We start from the raw sequence: 12846 nt of genomic DNA, 5'->3' as shown, positions 1-12846 counted from the left end.
CGTGATGGCCTCTTTTCTCTTGTCTTGCTCCTCCATTTTCTTCATCAGCACGGCTAACATGCTCTTCACCTCGTCTTGAGTTTACATGGTTGTCGTACTTGCTGGGGGAGCATCCTTTTCCACACCTTTGTTGTTGTCGTCATCGTCAAATGTATGGCTCGCCATTTTCTTTGGATCTTACGGTCTTCTCAATTTTTGAGTCAGAAAATATTGATTCCCCATAGTCGGTGCTAAATTGTGTGAGCCAAACTCGCACAATCAAAACTTGTAAAAAAATTAAGAGGGATCGGAAATCTCTAGGGTTTTTTTCACAAGAACTCAATATCGAAAGAAGTTTTTATTGCTTATAAAAATTTGTGAGTCTTAGTGCTTAGGGTTGCCAAAGGTACATAATGAATCCATTACATTGACTATTTATACAATCTTGAGAACCGCTTAGCCGAGAATCTCGGGAAAGATTCTCAGAAAATTTCCTCATCTCTTATTCCAGCCGCCGCCTTAGAATTTTACCTAGCTGAAGACATCGCATTTGTTGTAATGGGCCTCGCATCTTCATGACTCGGCTTTCTCACTCCTCGGCTTGGCCCACATAAGTAGACTGGGCTCAGGCTCGGCCTAATTCTATGTCCTGGTGCGCCTCAATCGTCCTTCCTCTTCATATAGCTCGGCCTGGTCCTTTCGTCCACACGGCTTGGACCTAACTTCCTTGACATAGCTTGGCCCATTTCTTGATTTAGCTTGACTGAACTGAATTTTGTCTCGGTTCAATCCGGTTATGTTGTTCGGCTCGGTTTATTTGTATGAAAATCTTTTATTGGGCTCGGCTTGCCTACTGAGATTGGGCTTGGTGAAACCCACTCATGACAGTTATGTGATTTTCGAGAGTTAAGCTCGAGGGGGTAGAATCCGACCCCAACAATTTTGAAGTCTGATTCCAGTCCTTACTAGAGATATATCGTTGTACATTTGCCTTTAAACAAAAGGTAAACTGCTATGTCTTTTTTTTTCATTGTCAAATGGTTTTGATTATGCAAATTTTTGATTGTTGTGGTTATCAATTTTTTGTAGCTTTCAAATGATAGCAACATTTTCAAGTGGGTTAATGAGGCATTATTGAATGAGATAGAGGCATTGGCATGTAGAACAGAAAAACTTGAACAAGTGGTGGAACAGATTACGTCAAGTTCTATGGAGGCTGAGACGAAGATGTTTGAAAAGCTCCAAATGAAGTTAGAGAAGGAGAATTTTGAAAGACCGCAAGAAGTTCTATTGAAGCCAAATCTGAGATGAAGAAAATGATGTTACTTGACTATTTGGATGCATGATCATTGTTGGGTGAGTTCATAGGTTGAGGCTTTGTTAGCAAGTAGGTTGTGTTGTTTTTGTGTGTTATGTTCTATCATTATTGCTACTTGAAATGGACCTAATTATAGCATGTGCTCTGTTATTGGATTGACAACTTGTGTTCTGTTATTCTGCAAAATTCATCATCACTCAAGTAGCTCTCACTCCCTAATCACTCACTCCCTAATCTCTCGATTTGAGGATACTGGTTTTTTAATCGATTTTAATGTTCTTGAGACTTCAAAGGAGACTCAGTTGGTTTCGGGTTTTAGTTAGGGGACAGATTATGGGTCAGATTACAGGTCATGGTTTACACGTTTAATCGGGTTGCAATATTGTTAAGCTTGATTTTAAGTGGTCAACACTCTTTTTAGTAAACACTAAACTGACTTAATCATGGTTGGGTGATTATTAGTTTTGAACTTTAACTTCAGGACTATATATGTTTTGAACTTTCTAATTCGGGGAGAAATAGGTTTTTAAGTTTCTCAAAAGGGGATATATGATGAGGGCAAAATTTCATGTTGATATGTTACTATATGAAACTTTAGAAGGGGAAATACGATGTTTTCCCATTAAAACTCCTTTTGGTTTTTGACTGGACCAGCTTTTGAAAGATGAGTTAAGCGGGTAAATACCCATAGATGTTAACTTAATTAAGAAAATGGGAAGCAATTTTTTTAAAATGAAACAAATACAATATACGTAAAGCATTGTGGGCGAGACTACCCCTACACTTGAGAGAGTGTGCCTGTAGTGAGCATTTAATGCTTCCTTTTATTTTGGCACAGAAAATATAAATATACAATTGATATCTTCCAACAAAATTCATCGCTGCCTGTCAAAATAATCTCAATTGTTCGTTAAAAAAGATGATATATCTCAATTATATGTAGAAGATAATATATTGGTTAGAGATAGAAAAAAATAACAAATGTTGTGTGTTAAACAATGTTAACAATGTTGTGTTAACAATGTTGACATTATTGTGTTAGTAATGTTGCTTTTTCAATATTGTTTTGCAAAACATATCTGGTTTTTCTGAAGATAATCTCATACGTGTTTAATCAGTATTATCAGTTAATCTGTGTGTCAAGCAAAGGAAAAATTATCGACTTTATTGTTACCAACTTTATTGTTGCCTTCATGTGATTCAAGAGACAACAAAAAAGATTTAGAGATGTATCAATTGTCTAATTTAGTTATAACTTGATAACATTGTTAACAGTTAATACGCATTGATAATGGTGTTACCTATGATAATATGGAGTCGATTAATCGTAACCATCATAATGAAATCGGGAAAATTGAGAAGTCTATGTTAAAAGGTGTTATTTTTAACACTTCTAACAACATTAACAATTATCAAAAATGTTATTTTAAGTTAATATATGTTACAAAAATAAAGTTAACAGACAAAAAAAAGTTAACAGCTACAAAATTAGTTATAAGTTAACAACTCCAAATTTATAAGATTATTTTACCAAGATTAGACTACATCTATAGTAGAGATTATTGGGTTTTTTTTGCTGTAAACAGTGTTGTTTTTGTGTCAGTTAATTTCTAAATTTCAGATGATATTTTGTGCAATTACTCTTGAAAGATTGGTGACTAGCTAATTAGAGAAAACGTAAAGGGTGTCATCTCATTAAATGAACAAACTAAAAGAGTAAAAAACAAAATTCAAAAGAAGAAAAGAGAAGAGACTTGTGTGTCAGATTTGGCGTGTCCAAACTCATATAAGGTTATGATAATGGCTACAGATTTTGCTAACTTCATCAAAATACTTTCGAAAATCAAATTTTGAATTTGAATAATAAAGAAAACTTTTGTGTGTAACATTTGAACCTTATTCTCTGTTCTGTCTTATAATCTTATAAAGTGTGTTTCAAAGATTCAGAAGAAATATTTTTTTGTTAGACTATGTTCAGTTTGGGATTTTTTTGATTCCAGGTGTCTTCTAAGATTCACTAATTTTGTTTATATTGAAATCTCACTCTCGTGATTTAATGGGTTTTTGTTAATTATGGTTTTAGGTTCTACTTTCTAAACCTAAAAACATTCAACTTTGTGAAATTTTCTTGTAAATTTCTCAGATTTAGCTGTTGGGTCAACTTAAAGATTAATAACAAGCACCTCCACTTTGCAGTTTTGCTTTAATTATTATTCTTCCATTTGTTTAATTGGAAAAAAAATTAATAAAAATTAAATGGATAAAAAAATTGAAAGATGCTTCTTGTCTACCGTTGTGGTGGTTTTCTTCTACTGATACCAAGATGCTGTTTTACTTCTTTTATTTAAAATTTGCAGGTTCCCAAACTTCTACGGCTTGAATAAACTAGTACCACAAACATGTGCTTCAAAGTTGGAACTTGAGACTTGAAGAAACACAACACAGTCACAACACAGGTGAAAGTCCATTTCTTTAATCTCATCTTAATCTGCATTACATTAATTATAAATAATTAAACAAAAGTACAACTAGTGATTAAGGGGGGTGGATCTTGATTCTTGATTAGGATTTGCTCTTGAGACACTCTGCTACGGTATTGTCCCCTTTGGTTGCTGCGTTTGGCCGCGGTTCACGGCCATCTGTTGGTCTACAAGGAAGCAAATTCGCTTCTGTGATTGGCTTTTCCATTGAAAGGAGAACCTTTTTTTCTAATTTGATTATTCTGCAAGTTAACAATTTAATAAATAGGGATATAAAAGTTTCATTTTGTTGTTAATCTAATTATTTTTAGAGTCAGTTCTCTGCATTTGAGGATTTGTTTTCTTCCTTTTGGTTTTTTTCTATTTTCTTTTTCTCCGCTCTCTGTGTTTGTGCTTTTAGATCTCCAAGGGGAGAAGTTAAGTTAGTTGCATAAAAGGAGCAATCTGGTCCCCACCCTCAGTTCTTGGAACATACTTATTTCCATTTTAAGGGGAATGCATTTGATTATGGTAAAAGAAGAAGTGGTTGTGATTCTTGAGGCTTTTCTTGGTCCTTCTCTGCAAGTAATTGATCTTTAGATCTTCAGGAGTTTTTTCCTGGGGGAGGAAGATGAAGTTCATGAAAATTGGGTCGAAGCCAGATTCGATCAAAACCGATGGGAACAATGTCAGGTAATATTCAAATCTTGATCAAGTTTAGCTATTCACATCTATTGTTATGATCTGTCCTTGTGTTTCTTCTTGTTCTGTTTATTGCAGCCGTTAAGTAATTATTTATTTGTTCCGAGTTTTCTCCCATTGTGTAAAAGCTTTTTGAAAATCAAGTTCTAATGCTTGAGGCTATTATCAAGTTTTCATGAAGAATTCATTTTTTTTCCTTCAGGTCTTTGTCATGTAGAGATAGAATATAAGTGCTTGCACTTTTGTGCCTTTCATATTGAAAACAGAGTATTCTAACTGACGCTGACTCTAGATGCTGATTTTATCACAAGCAGATACGTTGAAAATGAACTGGCTAGTGACATTACTGTCAATGTTGAAGGATCAAGATTTTGTTTGCATAAGGTATGTAAAAGTTGTCTCCATATGACTTATATCCACAAGTTTTTATGCACGACTGTTTATGTACTCGATGGTTGTGGTGCATCTTAACTTGGCATTCTCTGCGTTTGTGTAACCAATTGTTTCCTATAATTTATCAGTTTTGTATTTGATCGGTTAGTCAAGAGTATTCCGGTATTAGCATTTTATACAAGATCTGATTCTTGAACTGATTATGACTTGAGTTTTGATGATTATTGTATATCCTCTGCAGTTTCCTCTTCTTTCTAAGTGTGCCTGCCTGCAAAAGTTGCTCTCAAGCACGGACAAGACCAATACCGACGAGGTTGATATCTCTGGTATTCCCGGTGGTCCAACAGCATTCGAGACGTGTGCTAAATTCTGTTACGGTATGACAGTAACTCTAAGTGCCTACAACGTTGTGGCCACAAGATGTGCAGCTGAGTATCTTGGAATGCACGAGACGGTCGAGAAAGGAAACCTCATCTACAAGATTGATGTGTTTCTAAACTCGAGTCTCTTCCGTAGCTGGAAAGACTCCATCATTGTTCTTCAGACCACCAAACCGTTCTTACCGCTCTCTGAGGATCTCAAGTTGATTAGTCTCTGCATTGATGCCATAGCCAGTAAGGCCTGTGTCGATGTTTCCCATGTCGAGTGGTCTTATACTTACAATAGAAAGAAGCTAGGTGAAGAAAACAGCGGTGCAGATCAAATCAGGACTCGAGAAGTTCCAAATGATTGGTGGGTCGAGGATTTGTGTGAACTAGAGATCGATTTTTACAAAAGGGTTATAATGAACATCAAAACCAAAGGTATACTTGGCGGAGAAGTGATTGGAGAAGCTTTGAAAGCTTATGGTTATAGAAGATTATCAGGTTTCAACAAAGGCGTGATGGAACAAGGAGATTTGATGAAGCATAAGACAGTCATCGAGACACTTGTTTGGTTGTTACCAGATGAGAAAGACAGCGTCTCTTGCGGTTTCTTGCTTAAACTGTTGAAAGCAGTCAATATGTTGAATTCTGGAGAGATGGTGAAGGAACAGCTTATAAAAAGAATAGGACAACAACTCGAAGAGGCTTCTGTAGCCGAACTCTTGATAAAATCGCATCAAGGAAACGAAACATTGTACGATGTGGACTTAGTGAAGAAGATAGTTCTGGAATTCATGACAAGAGATCAAAACAGTGAGATAGAGATTCAAGATGATGAAGACAAGTTTGAAGTTCAGGAGATAAAGAAATTTCCCGGAATTTTATCCGAAGCTTCAAAGCTGATGGTGGCAAAACTGATTGATAGCTACCTTACTGAAATTGCAAAGGATCCGAATCTTTCTGCATCTAAATTCATCGATCTTGCTGAGGTTGTTTCTAGCATCTCAAGGCCTGCACATGATGGACTCTACCGTGCTATTGACATGTACCTTAAGGTGCAAAGATCAGTAAAAAAATCCCTTTCTCAAATGTTTTTGTCTTACTAAACTTAAGAGCCAATCTGATTCATCTCTCTGTTTTGGTTCTGTTTTTTTTTGTTTGGTTTCAGGAACATGCAGGAATCACAAAGGGAGAGAAGAAAAAGATGTGCAAGCTGATGGATTGTCGGAAATTGTCGGTAGAAGCGTGTATGCACGCAGTGCAAAACGACAGGCTTCCACTTCGTGTGGTGGTCCAAGTACTTTTCTTTGAACAAGTGAGAGCGGCGGCTTCGTCTGGAAGTAGCACACCTGATTTGCCCAAAGGGATGATAAGGGAACTACGCAGCTGCGGGACATATGGGAGCTCAAGATCAGTGCCAACGGTAATGGAAGACGAATGGGATGCGGTTGCAACGGAAGAGGAGATGAGAGCATTGAAGAGCGAGATAGCTGCGCTGAAACTGCAGGAAGAGAGTGGGAGGAAGAGCATGGACAGAGCGACGGTCACGGCGTTGAGCAAAGTGAAAAGCTTGATAAAGTCAAAGAAGATATTTGGTAAGAAGTTGCAGTTGCATAGCAAAGGAGGAGAGAAGAGCAATGGAGGTGGTGGTGGTGGGTCGGATTCTTCTGAGAGTCTTGGTTCTATGAACGCTGATGAAGAAGCGGCCAAAACTGGGACGCCTTCGAGAAATCTGACTAGGAGGGTTTCTGTTTCTTGATGAACAAGTTTTTTACAAACAAGTTTTAATGGGTTTACTTAGATTAATATGAATCAACTGTAACTTCTTTGACGTTTTTTTTTTGGTTGATTTGAAACAGAAGTCCTATATTATGAAAGACATTTAGAGTTAGAGAGGAAAATGAGAAACTGTATAAGCATACTCATAAAGAAATTAGTGGAATGAGTTTGAGGTGGTTAAATTTTGTTAGTTGTATAGTGAGACTGCAAAAATTTCATGGTGCTAGCTAGATTACTGAGTAATTTAGATGTTTAGAGCCATAACTAACTGTGGGCCATCCAAAATAATATGGTTCATATCAAGATTTGGTTGCATTCAAAGGAAATTTTTATGCTATTGAATCAAGTCTTTGTCATCGAATTTCTTCGCATGTTACCGAGATCGCCTCAGTCAGATGATCCCACAAGTCTTTTAGAGAAAGTCAGGCGAGGAACTTTTGCATGTACAACGGTTCACACCAGGAGAATCTCATGATGAATATGTGTATAAATGGTTCAGAGTGTTTAGTCTGTGGGTGGGTAAATAAGGACGAGGGAGTGGGTTCAGGTTAATGACTTGAAGCACCATATGATCTTCCTTGGACAGTGGAATGGCTGCTTCTCGGTGAAAATGTTTTTGGGAGTGATGGATAATCAGATTATGTTCTTTGAATCGAAAGAGAGTATCAACTATAGCAATGAGTCCATCCTTCTGTTTGACATCAGAACTAGAAGGATAAGTATGCCATTTACCGGTGAAAATCTTGATGAATCTCTGATGTCTTGTGGACTTGTAACCTTGCCAAACCCAGCGACTAGCATCGGTGATTTTATCAAGTGATTCTGAGCGACTTCTTTAACCTAGTCTCCAAATTGAATTTTTATTTTTGTTTGTTAAATGTTTGCTATGAAAATCAACCTATTCTTTGCTTTTGTTGGGATATCAATCCAAGTCCCATATCGGACTTGTATACAACTAAGTCATCAAATATAAGTTTTTCATCCATAAGATAAATTTGATCTTATGTTCGGTAGTCTGCACTACTGCTGTCGTTTTAACCATTTGAAATCAGAGTAATGCTACCCAATTCATATAAACTAGGATTGAACCCGTGCGACAGCGATTGATTTCTCTGAGAGATTTGTGAGAACTAGATATCGATATATTTTACAAAAAGGTTATAATGAACATCAAATCCAAAAGTATACTTGGGGGAGAAGTTATTGGAGAAGCTTTGAAAGCTTATGGTTATAAAAGATTATCAGGTTTTAACAAAGGTGTGATGGAACACAGAGACTTGATGAAGCATAAAACTGTCATTGAGACATTTGTTTGGTTAAATTTTGTTGAATTGTATAGTGAAATTGCAAAGATTTTATGGTGCTAGATAAATTACAGAGTAATTTGATGACGTTTAGAAGCCATAACAAAAACTGTAGGCCATCCAAAATAATATGGTTCATATCAAGTTTTGGTTGCATTAAAAGGAAAAATTTGTGCTGTTGAATCAAGTCCTTGTCATCAAACTTCTTCGCATGTTACCGAGGTCACCTCAGTCAGATGATCTTTTAGTGAAAGTCAGGAGAGGAACTGTTGCAAGTACAACGGTTCACACCAGTAGAGTCTCATGATGAATATGTGTATAAATGGTTCAGAGTATTTAGGCTGTGGGTGGGTAAATAAGGAGGAGGCAGTGGGTTCAGGTTAATGACTTGAAGTACCATATGATCTTCCTTGGACAGTTGAATCGCTGCTTCTCCGTGAAAATGCTTCGGGAGTGACGGATAATCACATTGTGTTCTTTGAATCAAAAGAGGGTATCAACTATAGCAATGAGTCAATCCTTGTGTTTGACATCAGAACTAGAAGGATAAATATACCATTACTGAATGTCGAGGCTATACTGGTGAAAATCTTGATGAATATCTGATGTCATGTGGACTTGTAACCTTGCCGAACCCAGAAACACGCATGTATGAGTTTATCAAGTGAACCTGAGTGACGTCTTTAACCTTCTCCATATTGATTTTTTTTTTTTTTTTGGTTAATAGGTTTGCTATGGACATCAATTTTTCCTTTGCTTCAATTAAACTTTTCTTTTAAAATAGAGTAAGGACAAAACCAAATAAACCAAGGCTTTCTTTATATATATATACATTGTGACAGCCTTGAGTGCTGAAGTAGATAAAGCAGGAAAGAAAACATAAACAAAGACTTTCTTATTGTTTTGTTAGCGTACACATAGAGTTGATCTTCATCTTCATCTCCCATAGATCTTTACTCTTCAAAGTATTGCTCCTTTTGTATATTAGATCTAACCATGGCAGACTGGTCGTTACTTCCCAAAGACTTGTTAGAACGAATCAATGGTCATTCTGAAACATGTTTTGCAACTGTTCACTTTCGCTCTGTCTGCAGCTCGTGGCCGTCTGCCGTACCTCTGCCAGGCTCTAGGCCCGGCTTAGCCGTTAATACCCTTCTTCCCATATTCAATGACAACCCTCAGTTTAAAAGAGATAAGCATTGCATACTAAAGAAGATTCCAATTTCCCTCATGAGATTCCAGACTCCCTTCGATGATGATTATTTGTTGGCTGGGGTACGCGAGGGTAAATCAGGTAAGCAGAAGTTGTGGTCGCCATTAGTAGATTTTGGTTTGACATCTAACATATGGGATAGTTCTCAACACTAGTCCCAAATCATACCCTTGGGTCATCACTACAAGGTTGGCTTTGCTTATCTTCTTATTATTATTACACTACTAAAAATTATGCGTATAGCTACACCTACAGATTCAGTCACAGATTTTCCATGGTTATTTTAGAAAAGTCACAAAAATACCATGAAAAAAACTATAATAACCACAAAGCTATAGCTATTAATTTATGCTTTTTTATCTCTGTATTTGTTACTACTCTTTTGTGGCTATTTTCGCTGTGGTTTTTTGGTGGCTTTTAAAAAAATCCATGGATTTTTACGCATATTTTTTAGTAGTGTTAGCAACTCTGTTTCATTTTCATTTTGGTTATGTGATGATTCTCATAACAATATTCGATATAGATATCGTTATATGCTCAATCATCGAGACGGTACAGTCGTACATAGCACATAATGACATGTTTCCCCAGAGAGTTGCGTTTCTTCCCCTGGATATTAAAGATGACGGAGATTTCGCAGTGTTAGCCGGAGTGTTGGGTGAATTAATGATGTATAGAAGCTGTGACAAGAGATGGATGAGACTCAAGGGTCTGTTTAGAATTAGATCATATCGAGATATGGTTTCATTCAAAGGAAAGTTTTATGTTGTTGATATGAGTGGACGAGGACATGTCTTTGTCATCGAACCCTCACTAGAAGTTAACGATATCTACTCGTCAAACAATCTCACAAGTGTTTCGAGGAGAGACTGGTTGTCTCAGGAGACGAGCTCTTGCTGGTGCAGCAATTTAAGCCAGGAGTGTATGGTTGTGAACATATGTATACGTGGTTGGTTCAGATTATTTAGGTTCCAAGAAGTAGACGAAAAGAGATGGGTTTGGGTTATTGACTTAGAGGACCGAGCGTTGTTTCTTGGGTTTGATTGGAATCTTTGCTATTCGGCAAAGAAGCTTCCGGGTATGAAGGGGAACTGTGTCTACTTCAATGAACTGAATTTAGCCGACCAAACAATCCTTGTGTTTGATTTAGGAACCAGAAAGACTAGTAAGGCATCTGAGTGGACTGGCGACATAGGTGTGTTCAGCAATAATTATCAATCTCTGATGGAATGTAGAATTCTAACGGAACCAATTCCATCAATCAATGTCTTTGATGTAGACTCTGACGTAGGTTCTGAATGAGTCTTTTGTTGACTTCCCTTAGACTTTGTTCTTCATCTTTAGTTTGGTTGATTGTAAGGGTTCCAAGAAAATTTCGTTGGAAAGTTCAAACTCATTTCAATTTCTGTCTTTTGATCGACAATTTTTTTTTACACAACAAAATTCAAGTGTATTATTCTTTTTTTTACTATGGGGTATGAAAACGCTATGCACAAGGTCCATTTTGTAAAAAAAAAATCTTACATTATTACTTGCTATGATATGGGCCAATTCATTACTTTTTTTAGAGAGGGGGGGGGGTGTCAAACCAGATTTTATATAATCATAGTGAAAACATATTTTGCCAAATGTTGAACCAATACAATTGCAAGCCCAAAAACATAACAAAAAAGTGATAGAATCACAAATACATCGCATAGGAATCAAAATAGTAGATCTTTTGGCCCCTTATGTAGTGGGAAAAAATCAGACTATTCAGTGGGGCTGGTGTGGTTAAAATAGTACTAATTATGGAATTGATCAACAGCCAAAGCTCATAGTAGTGTATCCATCTTTGGTGGAGTAGGCAAAGAGACTCATGAAAGAAAATATCTTTATATGGAAATGAAAGAACCTTAAGTCATTAATCAACAATGGAAAAATATAAATAAAATGACCATCATTTTGGATATTCACTTAATGTTGTTAGGTTATATCTCTTTTTGTAATGGTCTCAAAGCTGATAATAAAGGTGAGGGCTTGAGCAACAGAATAAACATTGAAGGAGAGTTTACTTCTGCTCTAGCTAGAAGTCTCGGACAGACAAGGAGACTTGATTGTTAAAGCCTCCGCTACAAAGTATGAGATAAAAAACGCTTTGATTTATCATGCCTTCAGTTTGGTTTACAATGAATGAACTTGTGGCTCCTAACCTTCAGTTTTAATCCCTCCACATCTTAGAGAGATCCATTTAAGATCAGGAGAATGATGGGCTAGCCTGGTAACAGCTGCTACTTTAGACTTTTATTTTAAAGTTTTTGTTTTTGATATAGGAACTGTGACTTTAGAAAACTAAAAGTTTCACAAACGTCCTACGAGACTGCTTGACAAAGACTTTTAAGACTTTATTTTATTTTAAAAGTCCTTAAAGTCTTAATTATCCAAACAAACTTTTATTATAAAGTCCTAAACTAACTCCTAAAATTTCTTACAGCCCCACTTCTATTTTTTCTTCATGCGTGAGTTTTTTTATAAAAAAGCTAGCAAAATGAAGCTTTTACTTTTCTTAAAATCACAATTTATTTTTAAAAGGCAACATTTAAAAAAAAAAAAATATTTTAAAGTAACAGCAACAAGTCACAGTCCCTACCAAGCACCCCGTAGTTTTTTAAAAAAAAATTAAGAGCTTGCTTGATAATCACTTTTATTTTTAGTTTTTACTATTAATTTTTAGCTTTAAAAACTTTTACTATAAAAACTGTAGAAATTAACTGTTATGTTCAAAAATTACAAATAATTTTTTACTAGTCAAACATATATTTTACATCAGATTTAAATCTTGTTGATAACATTAATAAATTATTAAAATACTTATATTAGCATATAAGTATCAATACAAAAAAAAAATAAAAAATACAAAATAGTTGTAATTCGTTTTTAGAAAAATGGATTAAAAAAGCTGAAAAGTACGTATATAGAAATGTACAAAGTCTTTTGAATGATTCTGAGGAAAGAAGAAAAAGAAAAAGAAAAAAAATTAAATGTATTTATTTTTATTAATTTTGTTTGTAAAAACTCTTCTAAGTTTGCCTTTTAAAACTTTAAAAAGTTTGGTTTTTAAAACTTTAAAATTAAAAAAAAATTCAAAAAGTTTTTTTGGTAAAAAAAAAGACTTTTAAAATTGTGAAATAGGTTTAAAAGTCTTCACAATCTACACCAAATAAGCCCTAAATTTATAGAGTAAACAAAAAGAAGTAGCTAGTTGAGGCTTTAGAGGAAAAAAGAAGTAAAAGCATGATTGGTAAATTTTTTATTTTCAACTTTAAAATAAAATAAAATTTTAAAAGCTTAGTAC

General features: G+C 35.5%; 2 protein-coding genes across 2 annotated transcripts; both read left to right on the top strand.

Moving 5' to 3' along the window:
• Positions 1-4387: 4387 nt before the first annotated feature.
• Positions 4388-6975, top strand: LOC18026164 (BTB/POZ domain-containing protein NPY2). Its single transcript, XM_006409570.1, has 4 exons — positions 4388-4449; positions 4773-4842; positions 5093-6271; positions 6385-6975. The coding sequence occupies exons 1-4, from the start codon at positions 4388-4390 to the stop codon at positions 6973-6975; spliced, it is 1902 nt and encodes a 633-aa protein (XP_006409633.1).
• A 2320-nt stretch (positions 6976-9295) lies between these two features.
• On the top strand, positions 9296-10814 carry LOC18026163 (putative F-box protein At2g16290). The gene is given in 4 exon segments (XM_024160562.1): positions 9296-9709; positions 10062-10341; positions 10344-10462; positions 10464-10814. Coding segments are annotated over 4 exon segments (1164 nt in total).
• The last annotated feature ends 2032 nt before the right edge of the window (positions 10815-12846 follow it).

Source organism: Eutrema salsugineum, unplaced genomic scaffold (genome assembly GCF_000478725.1).
Source record: "Eutrema salsugineum unplaced genomic scaffold, Eutsalg1_0 scaffold_11, whole genome shotgun sequence".
NCBI classification, from domain to species: Eukaryota; Viridiplantae; Streptophyta; class Magnoliopsida; order Brassicales; family Brassicaceae; genus Eutrema; species Eutrema salsugineum.
This window is presented reverse-complemented; position numbering and strand designations above follow the sequence as displayed.